This window comes from Lithobates pipiens, unplaced genomic scaffold (assembly GCF_037356315.1).
Source record: "Lithobates pipiens isolate NorthernLeopardFrog02 unplaced genomic scaffold, aLitPip1_a1.2 Scaffold_18, whole genome shotgun sequence".
NCBI classification, from domain to species: Eukaryota; Metazoa; Chordata; class Amphibia; order Anura; family Ranidae; genus Lithobates; species Lithobates pipiens.
Genome location: NW_027507758.1, coordinates 302682804 through 302707644, shown reverse-complemented (window position 1 = coordinate 302707644; position 24841 = coordinate 302682804). Strand labels below are relative to the sequence as shown.

General features: G+C 39.8%; 1 protein-coding gene across 2 annotated transcripts in view; it reads left to right on the top strand.

Moving 5' to 3' along the window:
* GRIK2 (glutamate ionotropic receptor kainate type subunit 2) overlaps nucleotides 1-24841 on the top strand; it is a 984426-nt gene that overhangs the window by 741231 nt on the left and 218354 nt on the right. For both annotated transcript variants that reach the window (XM_077487191.1, XM_077487190.1), the window contains one exon: nucleotides 4609-4727. In XM_077487191.1, coding sequence (XP_077343317.1) covers nucleotides 4609-4727 — 119 coding nt within the window. The remainder of the gene's footprint in view (nucleotides 1-4608; nucleotides 4728-24841) is intronic.

The window sequence follows — 24841 nt, the reverse complement described above, 5'->3', positions numbered from 1 at the left end:
GGGTTAACAAACTCTTTAAGGTTATCACATGCTTTATATAAATTCACTATTGTATGTATGTGATATTTAGCGCAAACACCAAAAACACTCATTAAATACAGCATAACAAGGCATTACATAGTTAGATGCAGTAAAATATCACTTAATGAATTGTGCCCAATCAATCATTTCAACAACCACAACAATTCAACTTTCTTTGCAGGGTTCTGTTTTCATAAAGCATTACTATCAACCCACTGGGACATTTCCTATTGTTTCATAATGTCCAAGGTAATCATTATTTATTTTCCCCAACTAAATATTAAAGTGATTGTAAAGGTTGTATTTAAAAAAAAATAACAAGCATGTTTGTTCAAGAGTTTTATTGCGTTTTTTAATAAAGGGTTCTTACATTGACAGTATTGTTAAGATAGCTCTGTGTACAAGAGTTAAAATGGTAATGAAGTCAGGATAATAAATAACTTGCATCCCCTCTGTTTTAACAAGATCTAAAGTACTATATGTCTGTTTTTTTTTATTCTAATCCTACATACCTTATCTCACAGCATGGATGAGCAGTCACAGGACATTCCTCTACTGTTTATTCCGATGTAAGCAATGTGGAGGGAGGGGCTGAGATAACCCTCTGAATCAGATGGCCAGCAGAGGAATATCATGTAACTAATGTGAGATAAGGAATTTAGGATTCGAATTTGAAAAAAAGGACACCTACAACTTTATATCCTGATAAAAGAGGGGATGCAAGTTACTTTGTATTTATATTTGTAAGCCAGAGGGAAGAGCAGTAGGAGGGGAGAGGCAGAGAGATTGCTCTCACACACAGACATCAGAGCTGACAATCAGGGTGGGGAGGGGGAGAAACAGAGGAGAGACAGGAGAGCAGCGGGTGACGGAGGCACATAAACTGACTGCGGTGTCAGGGCTCAGCAGCCCTGATAAATGGACAGTTTACAGAGGGGAGGGCAGGACCAGGCAGGATTAGCCAGGTATTTCAGGTGATAGAAGGGGCCAAATTACACAGCACAGCACTGTGCTGTATAACATGCTTTAACGACTTCGGCCCCAGAAGGATTTACCTCCTTTCCTGACCAGGCCTTTTTTTGCGATATGGCACTTTGTTGATTTAGCTGACAATTGCGCGGTCGTGCAATGTTGTAACCAAACATAATTGATGTCCTTTTTTCCCCACAAATAGAGCTTTCTTTTTGGTGGTATTTGATCACCTCTGTGGTTTTAATTTTTTGCACTATGAACTTTTTTTGCTATAATGAATAGCCCCAAAAAATGTTTAAAAAAACAAATTTCTTTTTCAGTTTAGGCCAATATGTATTCTTATACATATTTTTGGTAAAAAAATTTCAATAAGCGTATATTGATTAGTTTGTGGAAAAGTTATAGTTTCTACAAAATAGGGGATAGATTTATGGCATTTTTATTATAATAATTTTTTTACTAGTAATGGCAGCGATCATTTTATTGAGACTGCAACATTGCCGGGGACAGATCAGACACTTTTGACACTATTTTGGGACCAGTGACATTTATAACTGTGGGGGGATGGGATTGCCTGGGAGAGAAGACTGATTGTTGTTCCTAAGCAGTAGGAACAACAGATCAGTCTCCTCACCCCTGACAGAATGGAGATCTGACTGTTTACACTGAGAGATCTCCATTCTATCCTTTTTGGAGCAATCGTGGGTATCCGGCAGCCATTGCAGCCGCCGGCCATGTGCATTGCCTCCTACATCATGTGGTGCACATCCCCTATACTCCTTAAATCGCCTGCCGTACAGCTATGGTGATTTGCGCAGGAGTACCATACTGCAGTTTTTATTTTTAAGCTATAAACAAAAAAGATCAACAATTTAGAAAAATACAAAATACTTTATAGTTTTTGCTATAATAAATATCCCCAATTTCTTTTTAAAAAAAGCTATTTTTTTCTCAGTTTAGGCCGATATGTATTCTTCTACATATTTTTGGTAATAAAAATCACAGTAGGTGTATATTGATTGTTTTGCACAAAAGTTATACCATCTACAAAGTAGGGGATGGATTTATGCATTTTTATTATTATTATTTTTTTACTAGTAATGGCGGTGATCTGCAAATTTTTATTAGGACTGCGATATTGCAGCGGACAAATTGCACACTTTTGACACATTTTTGGGACCATTGACAATTACACAGGGATCAGTTCTATAAAAATGCACTGATTACTGTATAAATGTCATTAGCAGGGAAGGGGTTAACACTAGGGGCCGGTCAAGGGGTTAAATATATGTCCTAGGGAGTGTTTCTAACTGTGGGGGGATGGGGCTGCCTGAGGGAGGAGACTGATTATTGTTCCTAAGCAGTAGGAACAACAGATCAGTCTCCTCCCCCCTGACAGAATGGAGGTCTGTCTGTTTACAATGACAGATCTCCATTCTGTAATATTAGGAGCATTCGTGGGTAGCAGGTAGCCATTGCCGTCTCCGGCCATGTGCATTGGCTCCTATGTCACGTGGCACACACCCTCCATACTCCTTAAAGTATGCAGCTACAGCAATTCACACAGGAGTACCCTTCTGCCACTGCCCAGCGGCAGCGTGCGGCCGACAAGGGGTTAAAGGAACAGGGTATAATTTTTTTTTAGGGTTACAACACTTTAACATTCATCAGCCAAATTAATAGGCATGGACTAAGTGCAAGCTGAAAGGTAACATGCAAAAGATAAAGACAATAATACAGGACAAAAGTGTATGATGTATATTGGTACTTCACTGAAGTAACAGCAAGTCTGTATAATTATGGTAATTATTATGTAATTATTGACCATCTTCAGTACAGAGGACAAAACATAATCATCATTACAAACTGCTAAAATAGAATATGAGGGGCTACCACTTGAGGAAGGGAGCCATAGTAAATATCTAGTAAGAGTAAGCCTGGAACTGGGCAACCTGCCCATCTATAAGAAAATGATAAGTAAAACACTGAATAGTAAGGTCAGTCAAAAATAACAAACATGTTATACTTATCTGATCCTCTTCTGCTTGGGTTCCCTGCTGGCGGTCCTGGCTCCTCCCTCCTGCCATGTGCCCCCAATAGAAAGCTTCTTGCTATGGGAGCACTTGAGCAGTCTCGCTCCCGAGCCACATTCCTGTGGATGAACATTGTCCATTCCCACAGAGAGAGTGGATTGGCCCACCCCCCTCCCCCCCGCTCTCTCCTTACTGGCTCACTAGTTGTGATTAAGAGCAGCAAGAGCCAATAAGGAGAGAGAGACCTGTGAGAGCAGCTGCTCTCATGAACATGAACACTGCATTGAGATTGAACTTCAGGTGAGGGGGGCTGGGGGGAAGCTGCACCCAGAAGTTTTTCTTTACCTTAATGCATAGTATACATTAAGGTAAAAAACCTTCATGAATAGAATGCATTAAGGTAATAAAAACCTTTATGCATAGAATGCATTAAGGTAAAAAGCCTTCTTCCTTTAGAACCACTTTAAGCTTCTAACATTTTGCTAAGGCTGCCTTTACACAGGCCAGTCTCTGGTTAGATCAACAGGATGATTATAAGTCAATAGCAGCAGAAAAACAACCTTTGCAATAACTACAATTATATTGTGAATAGCTAGTGTATAACAGTTGTACTTTATACAATGCCAGATATAATTTAAACCAAAATTCACTGTTTTTATAATGATCCTCAGATAATATTTATTTAAGATGGCAACATGTTGGAAAATAATTTTCATATCTGCCATTGTCTCCCATCATTTGCAATATGTTACAATTCCCATTTGTTTTCATCATATCTTTATTGATTACATGAAAAAATGACACAATGAATAGCCAGTATAAGTGTGATACTCAAGGAATTCCATCAGGTGAGAGAAATCTCATCAGAAATATGCTATTGTTATCCAACCAAAACGTTGTGATCAACCAAATCATTTGGAGCAATAGTGAGCCAACTGTGAATGGCGTGTATAGCTTTAAAGTGAAACCTTAGGATAAGTGAATATGTTCTAAAAGCAAGAGTGATGTGTATTTTTACTTAAATTTGAAACACATGCACCTGGAAGGTTAACCTGCAGTGAATTCTTAGTAAATGTCACATTCACTGCTTTTTTAAATATGCCCTTTCATTTAGCCCATATAGCATATGTGGAATTAGAATCTAAAATATAGTATAGTATGTACTTAACCTCTTATATAATATTATATGTTACATTTTCTATTATATTTATTTATGATTATAACGTAATAATATGGTTAATATTTGGTGAGTCATTTTTTTTGGATTTCTCTTGATTTCTTTCTTGATTTCTTATGGTAAACATATTCAATTGTATCATTAGGTTCTATTTTTTTTTGTTGTAATCTACACATAGTTAAACCTAAAATCATAAACAATGATTACAAATATCAAATATAACCTAACTCTTCTAATGATCAATATTGCAGTTGTTTATACTTACCATCCGCTAGTTGACAGTTCTTTAGAATACTGTTTCAATTTAAAATAACTTCTTGTTTTCTGTTTTTTTGCAGTGTATGTTGGTGGACATATATTCTTCCTGCTGCTTTAAAATATTCTTTTTTCCTTCACTTGCCACAGGTTTAGCCCATATGAATGGTATAACCCACACCCTTGCAACCCTGACTCAGATGTTGTGGAAAACAATTTCACCTTGCTAAATAGTTTCTGGTTTGGCGTTGGAGCTCTCATGCAGCAAGGTATACGATTCAGCCTATTTTATCACATGGGCACCATGTCCCACTATTTGCTGGGGATAGATCTAACAATGGTACAAGATGCTTGCATGGGTGCCTCTGTGCATGTAGCAATATTCAGCTTGATATTCATAATGATGCATCAAATTGCAGGCATCATCTAATCCCACCCAGTAAATTATTTAAAGAACCTCAGAAATGTTCTTACATACATTACCATGACATTTTATTCTAATCAAATGTAGGAACATTTCATAAATCAACAAATTTCCATTAACAAATGCAGAGTATGGCTTATAACATCCTCATATTCTAACATCATTTACTATTTCTAACCTGCCATTTTAATTTTGTATCTTCAAAAAAGTTTGTGTTTACAAATATAAACTCATAACATGATATGCTATATTATTGGCAATGCTACATTTTTTTGAAATAGTAGCAAACAATACATGAGCACCAACACATTATTTTAAATAAACAGTTTGAAGAAGTTGTTTCTTGGAGAAATATTTTAAGCCTAAAAATAGTGAACACCTTATTTTAATTAAAATGATCATTACTTATGCAGTAACATCAAAGATGTTACCTTTTCTACTGTATACAGTATCTTGCCCTAGGAGGGACAGATATAATTATCAAAACACAGCACAGAGTAATATGCTAGAGGTTTTTTTTCTGGTCTAATAATATATATATATATATATATATATATATATATATATATATATAAACATATACATAGAGAGAGAAAGAGAGAGAATGTACAGTAAGAAGTATACATGATAGAGGAGACCCGTACATTTCTTGCTGTCACCTCCTTCTCAGGAAACGGTGGGATATGGTGCTGGACTTGACGTTACCTTGGGTACATGACACTCTGCCCCCAACCGGCACTTTGGTACAGTATTAAGTCTGCCAAGGAGGCTTCAGACTTTTTATTATTGTAAAACTTAGATTATGTGTTATTTATATTTTTTCTTCTTGTATTTTATTCTAATTATTTCTAAAATGAAAAAATGGAAGAAAAAATATTCAGTAGAAGCTACATACTGTATGTCATGAAAATGTGTATTTATAACAACAATATGGATCAGCACTAGCATTAATTATTTCCAAAGTGCTATTCAGAATGCTTTGTGCCTTGCACTGCTTTAGGAAAAATGTAGAGCTGATTGGTAGGATTGTCTGTCAAAAATGTATGAAATAGTACAATGACATTTTAGATATGATGATTTTTTTTTTTGTGTAAGCAATAATCATTTCAATATATGTGTTTTAGCAAAAATTTTAGCTCAAATAACTCTTATAAGAATACAGTTAAAATCCTAAACTCTTGGGGGACAATGGACCATAAAGATTTCATTTTACTTGGCATATATATCTGACAAAATATTTAAAAATGGGCCTAAGAGAAATAGTTTTCATTATTTTCAAAAATAACAATGGAAAGCTAATCATTTTAGCCTATTTAGCACTTTCCAGATATCCAGATTTGTTGTTTTTATTTAGTTGTTGCCTTTTCCTTAGCTGATGAATCACTGAAAGCGATGAAAGTGTTTGCAAGACATAATGTTATATTTTTTTTAAGGAATGCATATCTTAATTTTAAAGTTTTCCAACATTTTACTCCACTAAATCCTTTCATGCATTATAATCATTATCTTGCTTTCATTAATAACCTTTTCAAAAATGGTTATTTTTTTGGTTTGTTTATTCAGTATTGTATATTTTATATTCAATACAGCTAATTGATTTTCATTGCATGGTTAAGATTATTTAAAAGCAAATCTATATGACAGTTTTCCTGCCATTGTTTTTCATGCCTGCTATACTGTAAGAAGAATCATCTTAAAATTATGCTTCATGTGTGGCACAGTCAGAGCACTGACTTGCACACTGAGATACTACAAAGTTTATTAGGTCAAGTACATTTTTTCTTGGTGCCAACAGTTTAGTGCTAAGAGTTCTAAACATTGAGCTTTCAACTCCAGGTACAATATTCATGTTCAATCTATGCAGCAGTACATTATACACCACATATGTTTATATATTGTATACTTGATGTAATGAAATTGATATAAGATAAGAGGGATATAGGTTGAAAGAGGGAAGAGAGTGACAAAAGGGATACACGATTATGTAAGGGAAGATGTGGGGGGAGTTGAAGAGGTGCAGGTTGGTCCAGTGAGCTAAGAAAGGGGTATGATATTAGTGTTACTGTTTATGAAGTTGCCTATCAAGGTTTAGGGCACTTTTAACTTAAACCAAACAATTACATGTTAATACAATCATGTACATAATATCTGCAGTTTAGCTGTCTAACGTATATTAATTAACACAATTTCATTCCAGTTTTGGAAAGAACAGGGAAGGTTAAAGTGTTTGTTACTTTTTTTCCCTAAAAACTAGACTTTACAAACATGTTATAATGACCTGCAATGTTGCATTGGAGTTGCACAGAGTAACCCAGATCCTCCTCTTCTCGGGTCCCTTGTTGCTGCTTCTGGCCCCTCCCTCCTGTTGAGTGCATCCACAGCAAGCAGCTTTCTATTGGGGCACTCAAACCTAGTCAAAGCTCCCTGTGTCCATTCAGACATGAAGCCCTGACCTGGCCCCACCACCTCTCTCTTTTGATTGACTAACTGACTTTGATTGACAGCTGCAGAAGCCAGTGGTGCCATTGCTGTGTCTCAGCCAATCAGGAGGAGAGTCCCAGATGGCTAAGACTATCGTGGACATCGCTGGAGAGAGATGGGGACTCAGGTAAGTCATTGGGGGGTGCTGGGGTGGCTACTACACACAGAAGGTTTTTTTATCTTAATACATAGAATGCTTTAAGATTAAAAAAAAACTCCTGACTTTACAACTCCTTTAATTTCTGGGAAGGTTAATTTCTTGTTAGGTTTTTGTTCCACTGGGGAGAATTCCCATTCTGTCCTGGAATAGTGACAGAATTTGAAAGGGAATTTTTCCACAGTGAAAGGTTTCAATAGAGCAACTGTCCCAATTGGTTGATTTATTATCATCTTTTACTTGGATTACAATTTGATCATTTTAAATTTCCCCTCACTTTCTCAATGATCACCAGGGCAAATAGAATGGTAACTTCCCACATCAGTAGCACAGACAGAATGAAAACCCAAATGCATATATCACTCACTCCTGCACCTGATCACTGGATTAAACTAAAACACTAATGGCATAATCAAGGAGACAGGTCTAGGGATTAATCATTCAGTGATCTTATTATGCTTCCACTAATTTGGTGGTCTTCCAGCAGCCACATAAGCAAAAGAACAGCTGCATAATGCCTACTAAAAGTGCTAAAGAACCTTACCAAGAAAAAATTGAAATAGGAGGCTGTAACTGCCACACCATTCTACATATTCCTCCAGGAAGTCAATGCACTTGCAACATCTGTCCTGCAGCTTCTTAAGTTACTGCAAATAAAATTCTTCCGACCGCTGGTGTAACCACTCATTTGCAGCATTAGTTGTCACCAAAACACTCTCAAATCGTTGTCCCTAAAGGGTTTTTTTGAGATTGGGGAACAAAGGATAGTCAGAAGGAGCCAGGTCAGGTAAATAGGGTGTATGGGGCATTACTTGAATGCTTAAGGAGGGCAGTTTTGCTATTGTTTCACCTGCATTGTGTGACAGGGTGTTGTCATGCAAAAGGATGACACCTTTGGCAAGCTTTCCTCAATTTTTTTCCTTGATATTTTGCCTCAACTTCATCAATAAAGCACAGTAATATGTTGCATTGATGGTTAAACCCTTTTTGAGGTAGTCCACCAGCAGAACTCCCTTCTTATCCCAAAAAACTGTTGCCATTTGCTTCCGCACTGACCTTTGCACACATAACTTGTTTGGCCTTGGGGAACCAGTGTGCCTCCATTACTTAGACTGTTCTTTTGTCTTGGGATCCTAACAGTAGATCCATGTCTCATCACTAGTTACCAGTTTGTCCAAGAACTCTGACTCATTTCTTCCAAAATGTTCCAAAACCACCACCAATATCTCTACATGTTCCCTCTTTTGTTCGGTTGTCAAAAGTTTATGAGGTGAAGCGCTGCTGACTTCCATCATCCAATCATATGCAAATAAAAATGTTGTTTTTTTTATTTTCCTTGCACATGATAGGGTATTATATGAAAAGTGAAATATCACCACATCTACTAAGCTATAGAGAAAATTTCCTTTGCAAGGTAAACAACCTATTTGCCTTTAGTAAATCAACTATACATGTTACAGCAAAAACATTAGTACAGTACAAGTACTAATCAAATTTACCTGCAAGTTAAAATAGAATTATATACATTGCTATACATGTCTTTCTGGCAGTCTGAGCATTAAAATGCCACCTGTTCTCTGCTTGCAGGCTGCTGCAGCTATTTCTTACCTCCGAGTATGTTTCACTTCTGCAGCAAGCAGTGTTTTTTTCCATTAGCTTGTACATCACTATAGCACATACAAGATGGCAACAGTGCATGCTGGGTCAAACAGATATGCAACCCATTGGACAGATCAAATACCTGCAACAGCTTGTGAACAGTGAAGAGATGGCATTTTAACAAATGAGCCACTAAAAAGGTATGTCTTCTTTTAGCAGGTATTGTGTGTACTTGAAGAATGCTTGTTGTATTGCATTAATTACAACAAAATGTTTAGCATACCATGTGCAAGACACCAGATACAATACAGATAAACTACATAAGTTACAGATAGTAATGAGCCACACTGCTCTGGTTTGGTTTGAGCAGGTTTCAACAAACTTCAAGCTTTGGATGCTGAATCTAAATCAATGAAATCCAAATCTGTCCAAATGTAAAATGCCTATTTTCTGGGCTACTAGGCGACAGAGTGTCAAACAAATAGCATGCCCTGGTGAACATGTGCCAATGCTAATATTACTAAAAATTCAGCCAGGAACAGTGGTTTTCTTAACCGGTTCCCGACCAGCACACACCAATGTACGTCGGCAGAATGGCATGGGCAGGCATATTGGCGTACAGGTACGTCCGATCTCTAATGCCGCCCTGCCATGGCGAGCACCTCGCGTGCTGGTCAGGACCCCCGTGAGTCCGGTCGCAGGTCCCGCAGACTCGATCGCTGCGGGCATACCTGCGATCGTCTCACGGGGCGGCTGAATGGAGAGATGCCGTTGTAAACAGCACTGTCTCACCGTTCTGCCTAGCAACTAGAGACACTGATCTCTGCTCCATGTGATTGGAGCAGAGATCAGTGTTCACTAAATTAAAGCACAGCCCCCAACAGTTAGTAACACACCCCTAGGAACACTTAACCCCTACACTGCCACCCACTGGTTAACCCCTTAACTGCCAGTGTCATTTACACAGGATTCCCTGCATTCATATAGCAGTGATTGCTGTATAAATGACAATGGTCCCAAAAATGTGTCAAAAATGTCTGATGTGTCCGCCATAATGTCACAGTCACAATAAAAATCGCTGATCGCCGCCATTACTAGTAAAAAAAAATATTAATAAAAATGCCATAAAACTATCCCCTATTTTGTAAACACTATAACTTTTGCGCAAACCAATCAATAATCTCTTATTGCGATTTTTTACCAAAAATATATAGAAGAATACGTATCGGCCTAAACTGAGGGAAACATTTTTTTTATATATTTTTGGGGGATATTTATTATAACAAAAAGTAAAAAATAATGCATTTTTTTCAAAATTGTCGCTCTATTTTTGTTTATAGCGCAAAAAAAAAAAAACGCAGGGGTGATCAAATACCACTAAAAGAAAGCTCTATTTGTGGGAAAAAAAGGACATCAATTTTGTTTGGGAGCCACTTTGCATGACCGCGCAATTGTCAGTTAAAGCGACGCAGTGCCGAATCACAAAAAGTGGTCTGGTCTTTGACCAGCAAAATGGTCCGGGGCTGAAGTGGTTAAATGCTTAAAGTAAAACATAAAAAGTGCAGTTCCTTAAAATAACATGTCTCATGGTGCCCCCTAATCCTGCCTGCCCCTCCAAGTGTCTTCTATAAAAAGAGAGAAAAAGCTGGCAATGAATGCTATTTTTCAGAAATGAAACCTGTTTGTATTTTTTTCTTTGTAAACATCTATTTTGATGCAGCATGTCCTACAAGAATAAAAAAAAAACTTTTACCTATCATGAGTTCCCCTAGGAAATCCATTCCAGACTGATATGGATTTTAAGGAGCAATCCACAAAATAAAATGCATGAGGTTCTCCTACAAATCCGTATTAGACTCTTTATACGAGCATTCAGCCTGCCTGGTCAAAAAAAGGGGGGTGTGCCCCCTTCCTGAACAGTACCAGGCCACATCGGGGGAGTGTTAAAGCACCTCATCCCCATGTTGATAAGGATAGGAGCCTCATCCCCACTTCCCTGGACAGTGTCTGTGGGAGTCTGTAGGTCTGGGCTTATTGGAATCTGTAAGTCCCCTTTAATAATAGGTGGGCTGAATGTAGATTAACACCCATTATATTAACATAATAATAACATAATAACTGATTGACATACGTAATAAAATGCATAATCTACTAAGAAAACAGGCTAAATTATATTTGGCACTAACAAACATCTTGGCCAACATTATTTGGCATTATATGTCAAATTCCCCAAGCTATTCTCATGTGTCATTTACTATAGCTTCAACTTGCGTTGGTTCTATCCTGCCAACTTTGCATTAAATATGAACTCTAGGTAAAAAAAATCTTTACCTTTTCAGTGGGTTACCTTCTTAATTGCTAATTTTGCCTAGGGGGTGATGAAAAAGATGATATACTTAAGTTATTCCTCACTCCCCCTGGAACTTGTGCTTTTTTCACTGCCTGACTATCCTAGAGTGTGGAAAGGATCGCTGTGTCCTCGTGTAAAATGCAGGACCCAGGGATGAGATAAGAGAGCTGCAACCAATCAAATAGTGACAGGAAGTGGTTTGGGTGGACTAATCTCCCAAAGATAAGAAAGCCTGCGTGAGTGAGGAATAAGTCACCTTATTCATCATCACAATTTAGCTCAGTACAGACCATCCCAGTATACTGCTTAATAAGCAGCAGCTGAAAGAGCCATATAGTCCCAGTGGAGAAATACAATAAACATAAAATCAGCGCTAATTAAAAGTCCTCAATAACCAAGTACATATAAATGTCTTTTGAAAAGTTCTTAATCTTTTCAAGTCCAATGTAGACCAAAAACTTCAATACTGTACTCTCTGGATATAAATCCCTTGTAGTGTTTTGCTCAAGAAAGTGAATATTCTCAAAAAAATAAAAATACCATATTGTGTAGTATGTCTTACCCAATTGTTGTATTGTCAGTATAAGAATAAGTGTGGCCTCAGCCAGTGCCACTCCAGCCACACCCACTTCCAGTGGGGCGTGGACTCTTAAGACTTAGGCAGTGTAAAGAGTCAAAACAGAAAAAGCCAGCAACACCATATCCAAATGTAAATGTTTATTGGTACATGTAAAAAAGATACAAAGGCTGATGCATTTCGAGAACAACATCTTTGCCACTTGCTGTGACCAAGACGGTATGCTGAAATGCATCAGCCCTTGGTGAGTGGTGAGTGGTGTTCCATCTTTTCACTGTTGATGCTTCTACAACCCGCAATGTGCATAGGCGTCTGCTCCCTTCACTGCAACCGACAGGGAGATCTTTGTCTCAGCTTGGAGTGGCATTGCCAGTTATATCTGGATTGCTATATCATGTATAATATTTTTGTTCTTGGGTTAAAGAGGAGGTCCGCCCGCCCCTTTAAAAATTAAAAGTCAGCAGCTACATATACTGTAGCTGCTGACTTTTAACATTAGGACACTTACCTGTTCTGAAGTCCAGCGATGTGGACACCACAGGTGATCTTTGAATCGGCTGGTCAGGTCCTGCCACGGCCATTGCTACTAAGGGAACCCAGCAGTGTAGCCTTTCAACTTCATGGCTGGGCCCCTACTGCGCATTGCGCAGAGTGGGCTGCACTTGCTGGAAGATGGGGAGGGAGGAGGAGGGGGACCGAGCTGCTGATGTAGATCGCCGTGGCCCAGTGGGGACAAGATACCATTTTTGCATGGAACTATGCTTTATGATACAAGTTTGCTACATGTTTTCACCAGTGATACTCTCCACTGCATGCTATCTGAAGAAAATTGTAATACTACCTTTTGCAATATAGTTAACTGCTAACAATGTTTTGTGTATGGGCCCATTTATGTTAATTTTCATGCTTTAAATGCATTCCTTTCACTTTATGAAAATCCAGCTATATTGCATTTATTTGCACTTAAGCAGGTCTATTGAAATATTAGGTACAAAAATACAGGTAGCAGGTAGTTGGGTGGGGGGCCAATACACCATACATAAACCTCTAGTTTGAATGCTACTCCTTAAAGTTTGCATTCAAAATTTTACATATATTTAGCTTGCCAGTGGTCTTCCTATCCTTCAGGACATAAATTTTAAACCAAAAACAATATATTCAAAAAATGTTTTATCTGTAATGCACTGACCCTGTCTGTTGGGTATAATTATAAAACTACCATTGCTTTTACCCAAATGACTTGCTGCATGACTTGCAAGCCAGCTAAAAAGTATTTAACTTGTGTACCTTTGGATGGTCGTTATCTCTTTGGTAACCTGAGAAGCTGAACACAAGGCAGACATTGCAGCTGATAACCAGACAGAGTTCTAAAAGTGTATAGTTAGTCAGAATTTCATGGAGACACGATTATTAAAAAAAAAAGGAGTTGGATATATCATTATCCCCTTTATTCATAGTTTACAATGTGATGTTTAGAAGATTGGCTTTGTCTGCCCACCATATCTGCTCTGCTTGCTGTCATATTACCTTCTTCCCTGGAAGAAGGGGAGTCTTTCCCCTTCTTGTACTGGGGGACCTTGTGGGGCTGCTGCTTCCCACATTTTTTGCAGTAATTTCTGCCAGTTTTAGGGACGTTCACCATCTTGGCCAGCCGCATAAGAGAAGAACCGGAAGCAGCAAGTGAACTCAGAAGTGTATATCTACTTTAACAACTTTTGCAGTGCTGGGGTACATTCTCCTATGTGTCCTGTCTGTGTGCTGTCCTGTCACAGTTCTGTACATTGAATAATATTTTTTTTCACTGCAACCCCTTTCCTATATAATATAGTGGAAATTTTATGGCCTGGTTTGGCAGTATGGCAGATTCACATACACAATTTTTTTTTACTTGTTATATCATTTTTATTCAATGCTTTTATATCCATTATTTTCATTTTACCTTCATATTTTTTTTGGTATTTATGTGGTGGTCGGGCACACAGTTGTGGTCAGATATAGCTGCAATTCCTCTGTTTTGTCACTATATTATCAACCAGTGGCATTTTTAAAATATATATTTATTTCATTATAGTCAGGGCACTTAAGGCATAGCTGTAGGGCAGGTAGCAACTTAGAGGATCATCATTCTATAGCCAGTGGGAAAGGCAGGCAGCAGCAAAAATGAACCCTTAACCATTCTTATCCTCCCTCTACTCAAACCCCACACACCCTGCTCCTTGTTCTTGCAAAACCAATCTATTAAACTTCTATGAGGAGGTGAGCTGCCATCTAGATAAATGCTTGTAGAGCTTAGTGGAATGCAGGTAGACGTGGTGTATCTGGATTGTTCAAAAGCATTTGTCACAGTTCCCCATAAAGTTTATTGTACAAAGTAAGGTCCGTTGGCATGAACCATAGGTTGAGTACATGGATTAAAAACTGGCTACAAGGGCGAGTTCAGAGGGTGGTGATAAATGGGGAATACTCGGAATAGTCAGGGGTGAGAAGTGGGAATCCCCAGGGTTCTGTGCTGGGACCATTCCTGTTTAATTTGTTCATAAACGACCTGGAGGATGGGGTAAACAGTTCAATCTCTGTATTTGCAGACCACTCGGGATGTGGAAACCTTGCAAGAAGATTGGAACAAATTTATGGGGTGGGCAACTACATGGCAAATGAGGTTTAATGTAGAAAAATTTAAAATAATACATTTGGGTGGCAAAAAATATGAGTGAATTCTACTCACTAAGCTCAGCAATGGCATGCAATGCAAGCTGCTGCTAACAAAGCAAACTGAATATTGGCATGCATTAAAAAGGGGAATAACTCCAGGGATAAAGGGATAATTCTCCCACTCTACAAGACTTTGGTCCGGGCTTACCAGGAGTATGCTGTCCAGTTCTGGGCACCAGTCCTCAGGAAGGATGTACTGGAAATGGACTGAGTACAAACAAGGGCAACAAAGCTAATAAAGGGTTTGGAGGTTATTCGTTATAAAGAAAGGCTGCGAGCACTGAACTTATTCTTTCTGGAGAAGAGACTCTTGAGAGGGAATATAATTTCAATTTACAAATACCATACTGGTGACCCCACAATAGGGATACAACTTTTTTTTGCGGCAGGTAGTTTAATAAGACATGTGGCCATTCATTAAAATTAGAAAAAGAGAGGTTTAACCTTAAACTGCATAGAGGATTTTTTACTGCAAGAGCGGCAAGGATGTGGAATTCCTTTCACAGGCAGTGGTTTCAGTGGGGGGGGGGGAGGGGGGGGCATCGCTAGTTTCAAAAAACTATTAGATAAGCACCTGAATGACCACAACATACAGGGATATACATGTAATACTGACATATAATCAAACACATAGGTTGGACTTGATGGACTTGTCTTTTTTCAACCTCACCTACTATGTAACTAAATAGAGATTTCTTTTGGTGGTATTTGATTACCTCTGCATTTTTTTTTTTGTTATAAACAAAAAAAGACCAACATACGTCCTGCTATAATGCACATCCAAAAAAAAAAAATAAAATAATTTATTCAGTTTGGGCCGATATATATTCTTCTACATATTTTTGTTAAAAAAAAATTTCAACAGGTGTATATTGATTGGTTATTGAAAAGTTATCACGTCTACCAACTATGGGAAAGATTTCAAGATTTTTTAAATTGTTTTTACTGGTAATGGCAACGATCTGTGATTTTTAGCAGGACTGCAACATTGTGGCGGACAAATCTGACCCCAAAATACACTTTTTGGGGACCAATGTCATTATTACATTGATCAGTGCTCTAAAAATGCACTGATCAATGTAAAAATTATAGGGGCAATCAAGGGGTTAAGTGTATTCCCTCAGAATGTTCTAACTGTAGGGGTATGGGCTTACTGAAATATGACAGAGATCACTGTTCTCAATCACTGAGGACAGTAGATCCCTGTTATGTCACTAGGCAGAATGAGGAAATGCCTTGTTCACATTCTGCCTCTCCTCACTGCGATTGTGGGTCGCCAGCAGACATCGAGTCATCTCCTGAACCAGATCTTTGAGCTTAGGTGAAAGCACGAATACTCTGGGTCTATTCCTCATATACTGCATACATCTAAAAAAATGGCCACTCAACCTACCCACAAGGGAGACAAAATGACTGTGTGAAAATATATGGATATTATTTTTTCAAGGTGTGACACCACCCTACAGCATTATTGATTTGGAAAGTGTGTGTTTACTCCTTTAATATACAGCTTTGTATTAATCTGTGTGTGTTCTGGAGATAGGCACTGTGGTTGGTTGGTGAGGTATATTTGGTTTGTTTATTCCTGTATATGGGGCACATATGGATGGATATCTTTTGCTTCCCAGTCCCAGACACGCTGGACAGCCTCCTCCCATACTTTTGGATAAATGGCGATTGAGGGAGGGTTTTTTCTTACACTCTTGTTTATTTTTCTGCAAGTGGAGCAATATGTTTTAACCACTTGACCTCCAGTATGTTTTACACCCTTGTGACCAGGGCATTTGTTATTATTCAGCACTGTGCTAATGTAACTGGCAATGTCATGCAAAACTGTCTGCAAATTCAATTTATATCATTTTTTTCCACACTAATTCTGCATGCACACAATCAGAATTTTGGTCGGAAAAAGCTCTGATGGTTTTCCCGACGGAAATCCGATGGGATTTTGCTCAAGCTGTCTTGCATACACACAGTCACTCCAAATTCCAACCATAAAGAATGCAGTGATGTACAACACGTACGATGTTACTAGAAAAAGGAAGTTCAATACCCAGTAGCCAATAGCTTCCATCTCGTAGCTGAATCTAAGCATGCACGAGTTTTTGTACGTTGGAATTGCATACACACGATCGGAATTACCGATAGAAACTTTTTCCGTCAGAAAAATTGAGAACCTGCTCTCAATCTTTTGCTGGCAGAAATTCAGCCAGCAAATTCTGATGGAGCATACACATGGTCGTATTTTCCAATGAAAAGCTCTCATTGGTCTTTTGCTGGCCAAAATTCCGACCATGTGTACGCGGCATAATAGAACTTTCTTTTGGTGCTATTTAATTATTTATTAAATTTTTCTATATAAATGAAAAAATATTGAACATTTAAAAAAAAAAAATTTTTTCATAGTTTCTGTTCTAAAATTTTGCAAACAAATAATATTTCTTCATACATTTAGGCTAAAATGTAGCCTGCTACATTTCTTTGGTAAAAACAACCCCAAAAGGTGTTTATTATTTAGTCTGTGTGAAAGTTACAGAGCCTATAAAACTATGGCATACATATTCACAAGAACAGTACACATACCCCCTAAATTACCCCTCTTTGGAGAGTAGACAATCAAAGGTATTTGGTAAGAGGCATGGCAAGTTTATTTAAAATGCAATTCTTTGGCACAATTTTTTGGAAAATTAAGACACAATGTCTTTACATACTGTCACCTGTGCAGTACAGCAACATGATATGTGTGGCTGTGATAAGGATAACTGACATGTGACAGGATATATTAAAAAAATGTATTATATTTTTTAAACATTTTTTATATACTTTCATCAGAGTAGTACTACTCTGGTGGGGGGATGTGTGTGATCAGGGATATTTTTTTTACAATATTATTGCTTATAATAGTGATAATAATGATGATCACTGTTATAATCAATAGTTTTAGCTGTCATTAAAGGGCTACTAAACTCACAGCAGTAAAATCAGTCTGTATATGCAGTAAAGCATGCTTGTTACACTCACTGTGGAAGCTAAGGGGTTAATCCTCTGCACTGTGTAAAAAGGCTGTTTGATCCTGTCTTCTCTGATCATCCCCTTCTTTTACTGTCCACAATCCATCTGCTGATGGCCTTGGAGGCACCCTGCATATGGTCAGTTTGGTGTGTACTGTCAGATTTTTTTTTTTTGGGGGATGGTGAATGTGATCAGTACAGGGCCAATCAGCACTGTCCAGATAGAGAGTCGGGTATCATGAAGCCTTATAGGACAGTCAGAGGAGAATGAAAATGTCTCCTACAAACTTTAACCAGTGATTGGCAGGACACTGATAAAAGTCATAAGACTGCTATATACCACTGTTGAGAAAGGTATTTAGCAGTTTATATTTAATAAAAGAATTGCATTTCCATGTTCTGTGTGGTGTGGGAGACCAGATATAGTGAATTTGGGGTCCTGGGTTTAGTAACACTTTAATAGCTTTCATAACAACTTGATTACTACTGTGAGCTGTGATTGGCTACAGTTAATCACATGGTACAGGGTGCTGTGATGGCTCAGGTACCATGTGATAATTGTGGGCCAATCCCAGCATCACAATAGTAAGCAAGCATTTTCCCCATGTGACCTTTGAAGTCACATTAAAAGTCTCACAACTGTACAGTATTCTTTTGAAACTTTTATTGCATTGTTAAATGTCCTCCATGACGGTTCCCAACTCCCCATGCCCCTTTTTGCCTATTAGCCCTGAAAATGGTCTGAATTTTGTATCAAGATTTTCCCTTATAGACTACCCTGTTTTTTGCTCATTAAGTTTGGATTTGCAATTTCAAGCAGGATTTGAAGAACTCCCTGTGGATTGCACCTGTGTAGATTCGCTCATCTTTGATGTATATATTTTTATTCGCGATCTTTCTAAAAATATTTTTTACCCCTACTTAGTCTTTTTTTGTCCACATGTTGGTTGTTTTTGCAAAGTTATTTTGAAGTTTGTTACCTATTTTATTTTTTCATGCTTTCACGTGTTCTTCTGTATCCTACGTTTTTTGTCTTTTGCTTGTTCACATGTGTGTTAATACCCTGCATTTAAGCAGAATTTCTACAGTGTTTTTAACCACTTCAAAGGATTTGGCTGCTCAATGACCAGAGTACTTTTTCCAATTTGGCACTACGCTACTTTAACTTAATTGCGCGGTCATGCAGTGATGTAACCAAACAAAATTTGTGTCCTTTTTTTTCCACACAAATAGAGTTTTCTTTTGCTGGTATTTGATTGCCTCTGTGATTTTTATTTTTTGCTACTTTTTGTTATATTTAATATTGTTTTATTTTATTTAAAGAAAATCCGATAAACTAAAATGTTAGTCATACATTTAGGCCAAAATGTATTCAGCCACATGTCTTAAAAAGTCAATAAGTGTATATTATTGGTTTGCGCAAAAGTTATAGCGTCTACAAACTAAGGTACATACTCTGGAATTTACGCAGCTTTTCGTCTATGACTGTCTATCTCATTTCTTGAGGGGCTAAAATGGCATGGCAGTACAACCCCCCAAATGACCCCATTTTGGAAAGTAGATACCCCAAGGAAATTGCTGAGGGGCATATTGAGCCCATTGAATATTTTATTTTTTTGTCACAAGTCATTGAAAAATGAAAAAAATTAATAAAAGTTGCCATTACATGATATATTGCTCACATGTGCCATGGTTATATGTGGAATTACACCCTAAAATAAATTCTGCTGCTTCTCCTGAGTATTGGGATGTCTCAAGTGTGAGATCCTTTTGGAGTCTAGCCACGTACAGGACCCCAAAAACCAAGCACCGCCTTCAGGATTTCTATTGCAGCGTACACACGTAGCGGACTATCCGGCGGACTTAGTCCGGCGGACTTCCCGCCGGACTGTCCGCCGGACTTTCCGAACGGGCTACTTGCCCACACACGGCACTTTTTCAGCAGACTAATACGGCATACTAAGTCCACCGGACTATCCGCCGTACTTTTGAAATGAACGGACTCGCCCACACACGCGGAGGAAAGTCCGCTCATTTTGAGCGCGTCTCCAGGTAGGCGGGGCCCGCGAAGGAGGCCTCGCTGGCCCCGCCATCTGGTATGGACTTAAAGGGGAACCCCAACGCCGAAAAAATCGGCGCGGGGGTCCCCTCAGGACCCTTGTCCGAGCACGCTACCCGGCTGGCCAGGAAAGGGGGGGACAAGCAAGCGGCCCCCCTCCTGAGCTGTACCAGGCCACGTGCCCTCAACATAGGGGGGGCCTTGGGGAAGGGGGGGCCCGCGCGGCACCCCCACCCCAAAGCACCTTGTCCCCATGTTGATGAGGACAAGGGCCTCTTCCTGACAACCCTGGCCGTTGGTTGTCGGGGTCTGCGGGCGGGGGGCTTATCGGAATCCGGGGGCCCCCTTATTAAATACCGGCCCCCCACCCTATGTGAATGAGTATGGTGTACAATGTACCTCTACCCATTCACCTGTGGAAAAAAGTAAAAATAAATCACAACACACAAGGGTTAAAAAAGTTTATTGCACAGCTCCGGGGGTCTTCCGTTTTTGGGGGTCTTCTCGCCGGACTCCTCTGCTATCTTCTGCTAGCTCTTTTGCTAGCAGAGGAGCCCGGCTTTCTTTTCTTCGCCGCCGCCCTCTTCTTCTGACTTCGGGGGTCTTGTCCCCCTCTTCGGTTCTTCTTGCCGGGCCACCGAGCCTTCTTCTAGCTCTTTTACAGGCAGTGGCCCGGTCTTCTGTCGCCGCTGTCACCACCTTCTGTTCTTCTCTTCTTCTCTTCAGATGTTGCCTCGTCGCTCTCTCTGCTCACAATGACGGGGACAAGGCACAGCGCGACTTATATAGGGACATCACCGGATGATGTCCCTGCCCAGTATGATGTCACAGTCCCATCATTGTGAGCAGAGAGAGCGACGAGGCAACATCTGAAGAGAAGAAGAGAAGAACAGAAGGGGGCGACAGTGGCAACAGCGGCGACAGAAGACCGGGCCACCGCCTGTAAAAGAGCCTGGTACAGCTCAGGAGGGGGGGGGCGCTTGCTCGTCCCCCTCTTTCCTGGCCGGCCGGGTAGCGTGCTCAGACAAGGGTCTGATGTGGACCTGGGGGGACCCCCACGCCTCGGCGTTGGGGTTCCCCTTTAAGTCCATACCAGAAGCCTACCTGGAGATGCGCTCAAAATGAGCGGACTTTTCTCCGGGCGGGAAAAGTCCGTTCATTTCAAAAGTACGGCGGACTGGCATACGCACGGCCGGATTGTCCGCCGAAATGCGAGTCCAGCGGTAAGATTGGAGTGCAAAACTACTTTCTAAGTCCGCCGTACTTTTGGGTAAAAACAGTCCGCCGGAGGCTACACATGGGGGGATTGTCTGGCGGACTTGAGTTTGCCGGACTTTTCCACCAGATTGTTTGATTGTGTGTACGCGGCATAAGGGCGTAAATTTTTGATTTCACTCCTCGCTACCTATCACAGTTTCGAAGGCCATTAAATGCCAAGATAGCGCAAAATACCCCAAATGACCCCATTTTGGAAAGAAGACACTTCAAGCTATTTTCTGAGAGGTATGTTGAGTCCATAGAATATTTTGTATTTTGCCACAATCTTTGAGAAAATTACGATTCTGTTTTTTTTGTCACTAAATGATATTCTGTTCAAACATGTCATGGTTAAATATGTGGAATTACACCCCAAAATACATTATGCCGCTTCTCCTGAGTATGGGGATATCTCATCTGTGAGACTTTTTGGGAGCCTAGCCACGTACAGGACCCCAAAAACCAAGCACCACCTTCAGGATTTCTAAGGGTGTACATTTTTGATTTCACTCCTCACTACCTATCATGGTTTTGGAGGCCATGCAGTGCCAAGATAGCACAACCCCCACCCCCTAAATGTCCCTATTTTGGAAAGTAGACACTCCAAGCTATTTGCTGAGAGGCATATTGAGTCCATGGAATATTTTATATTTTGCCACAAGTTGCAGGAAAATGACAAACTTACTTTTTTTTTTGTCACTAAATGATATATTGCTCAAACATGTCATGGGCATATGTGAAATTACACCCCAAAATACATGCTGCTGCTTCTCCTGAGTATGATGATACCAGTGTGAGGCTTTTTGGGAGCCTAGATGTGTACAGGATCCCGAAAACCTTCAGGCTTTCTAAGGGCGTAAAATTGTGATTTCACTTCCTCACTACCTATTATAGTTTTGGAGGTCATGAAAAGATGTCACTACCTATTATAATTTCGGAGGCCATGAAAAGATGTCAAGATAGCAAAAAAACTCACCTAAATGACCCCATTTTGGAAAGAAGAGACTTCAAGCTTTTTGCTGAGAGGCATGTTGTGTCCATGGAACATTTGATATTTTGCCACAAGTTTTGGGAAAATATATTTTTTTAAAGTTGTCACTAAATGATATATTGTTCAAACATTGTCTGGAAACAGAAGGGCTGGGAGGATCTCTTCCTGGAATTTAAGGAAGGATCCAATTCATCCGGAAGTTTTGTATAGCACATAAGCATTCAGCAGAGCCAATTGGAATAAGTATACACTTTTTTATACCAGCGTCTGGCCTTATGGGCAATTAGGTACAGCGCCAACAACTAGTCACTGAGGTCCACCCCTCCTATATTAAGGTTATATTCGTGGACACAGAGGGGTTTCTCAACAACACCAGTAGCCATAAGAATTTGGACTGTCGTGTCTGCATAAAGGGAGGACAGAAGGAAACATTATTATTATCCCTCCACTTCACAGAGAGCAAATTATTACTATTATCTCAAGCAGGCTCTCTCCCCCAGCCTAAGACAGGAATTCTACAAGCCCCTGGGGTAAGCCCCAGAGATTAGATTGCACAGTGTCACATGTGCTAATTCCATGATCAAACAAGTGACTAAAAAGTGGCACGCTTGTTTAAAAAAATGTCCACGTACAAGTGGTACCGCTTTCCGAATAACGGTGACACCAAGTCCCACACAGTCTTACCAGCGCTTCCTATGTAGTCTGGGCAGTTCTCCGGCTCTATGTAACTATCTCTTCCCTCGTAAACCATAAAATGATATGTATAGCTTGTTGCCCTGTCACAGTGCTTATGCTGTACATCTTGACACCATATCTGGCACACTTTCTAGGAAGATACTGTTTGAATGACAAGTGGCCAGAAAAACGGAATCAGGTACTCATCAACACAAACAACCGGATCGGGAGTAAACAAGGCTGTAAACTGCTGTTTGAGGTGGTTTACGAGGGGCCGAATTTTGTAGAGCCAATCATATTCAGGGTCACCCCGAGGATGACAGAGTTCATTGTCATTGAAATGCATGAACCGCAAGATCTGCCTGTATTGTGTCCTGGTCATGGAGGCAGAGAACACGGGCATATGATGAATTGGGTCAGTGGACCAATATGACCGTAACTCACTTTTTTTTAGTTATGCCCACGAGGAGCGGCGATGAATTGACCAGCATACAAATTGCTTTGGTCCACAATAGATCTATAGAGATCTTCCATGAAAAACAGCGAATAAAAATCAAGTGATGTAAAATCAACTGTTTCCACCTGAATTCCGGGTTGGCCAGTGAATGGGGGAAGTACGGGTGCAAATGCAGCAGGGAGGGCACTATGGGCTCGACGGGCCTGTCTTTGTCTTCTTGGTGGCTGCAGGACACTAGTTGTGCTAGCCACCTCACCAGCTTGAACTGCACTTATGGGATTTGCCATGTCACTACATGATACTACAGTGCTGGATGTACGACCAGGATGTACTAGGCCGCTGGTGCTTGCCAGTTCACCAGAAGGAAGAGCGGCACTAGTACTGACTCTCTGTTCCACACAAGAGTCCTGCAGTTCTTGCACCTCAACAACAGCAGAAGATATGCCTGACCCTGGCAGGGACCACTAATCCGTTGTCAGAGCTATCTGTCAGGGTGCCATATTCTGAGCCTGAATCTGACAGATGGGTGAGTTCCTCTTCACTCTCTTCTGTCATGCTCAGAAACATGTAGGCCTCCTCACTAGTGTAACTGAACGTGATTGATTGATCCTGCACTTGGGTGGGCTGGGCTTGGCTGGGCTGGGGCTAAACGCAGGTGCTAGCAAGTATCTGGGGTGATTCCGCTAACGCTGCATATTTGGCAACCCTAAACTACTGGGGACACTAGTATAGATCTGATTGGATCATCTATTGATACATTCAAACACTATGTTACTAAGGAAGGTGAATGGCGCGTGTATGGGTGTTAGCACTACTGGCACTAAACTGACGCTGCCTGGGGCAATACAGACCCTAATTGATACTAAAACCTAACTGATATAACCCGATGGGTGATTAGGGGGTTAAACCTTTAGGTAATATACAGTGCCTTGCAAAAGTATTCACCCCCTTGGCCTTTTACCTATTTTGTTACTTAACAGGCTTTAGTTACATTTTTTTAAAATCTGAATTATATGTTATGGATCAGAACACAATAGTCTAAGTTGGTGAAGTAAAATTAGAAAAATATAGAAAACTATTTTTCAGAAATAAAAAACTGATAATTCGCATGTGTGTATGTATTCACCCCCTTTTGAAGCTCATAAAAAGCTCTGGTGGAACCAGTTACCTTCAGAAGTCACATAATTAGTGTCACTTGATCTGTCGTTACATATACACACATTTTTGAAAGGCCCCAGAGGCTGCAACACCCAAGCAAGAGGCACCACTAACCAAACACTGCCATGAAGACCAAGGAACTCTCCAAAGAAGTAAAAGATAATGTTGTTGAGAAGTACAACTCAGGGTTAGGTTATAAAAAATATCCAAATCTTTGATGATTCCTAGAAGCACCATCAAATCTATCATAACCAAATGGAAAACATGACACAATCATCTCTATGCAGAGTTTCACAGCAGAGAATGGAGTATTGTTACATAGGATGACAATAAGCCATACGTTCTATAGAGTTGGGCTTTATAGCAGAGTGGCCAGAAGAAAGCCATTACTTTCAGCAAAAAACAAAATGGCACGTTTTGAGTTTGTGAAAAGGCATGTGGGAGACTCCCAAAATACATGATGGAGGGTCCTCTG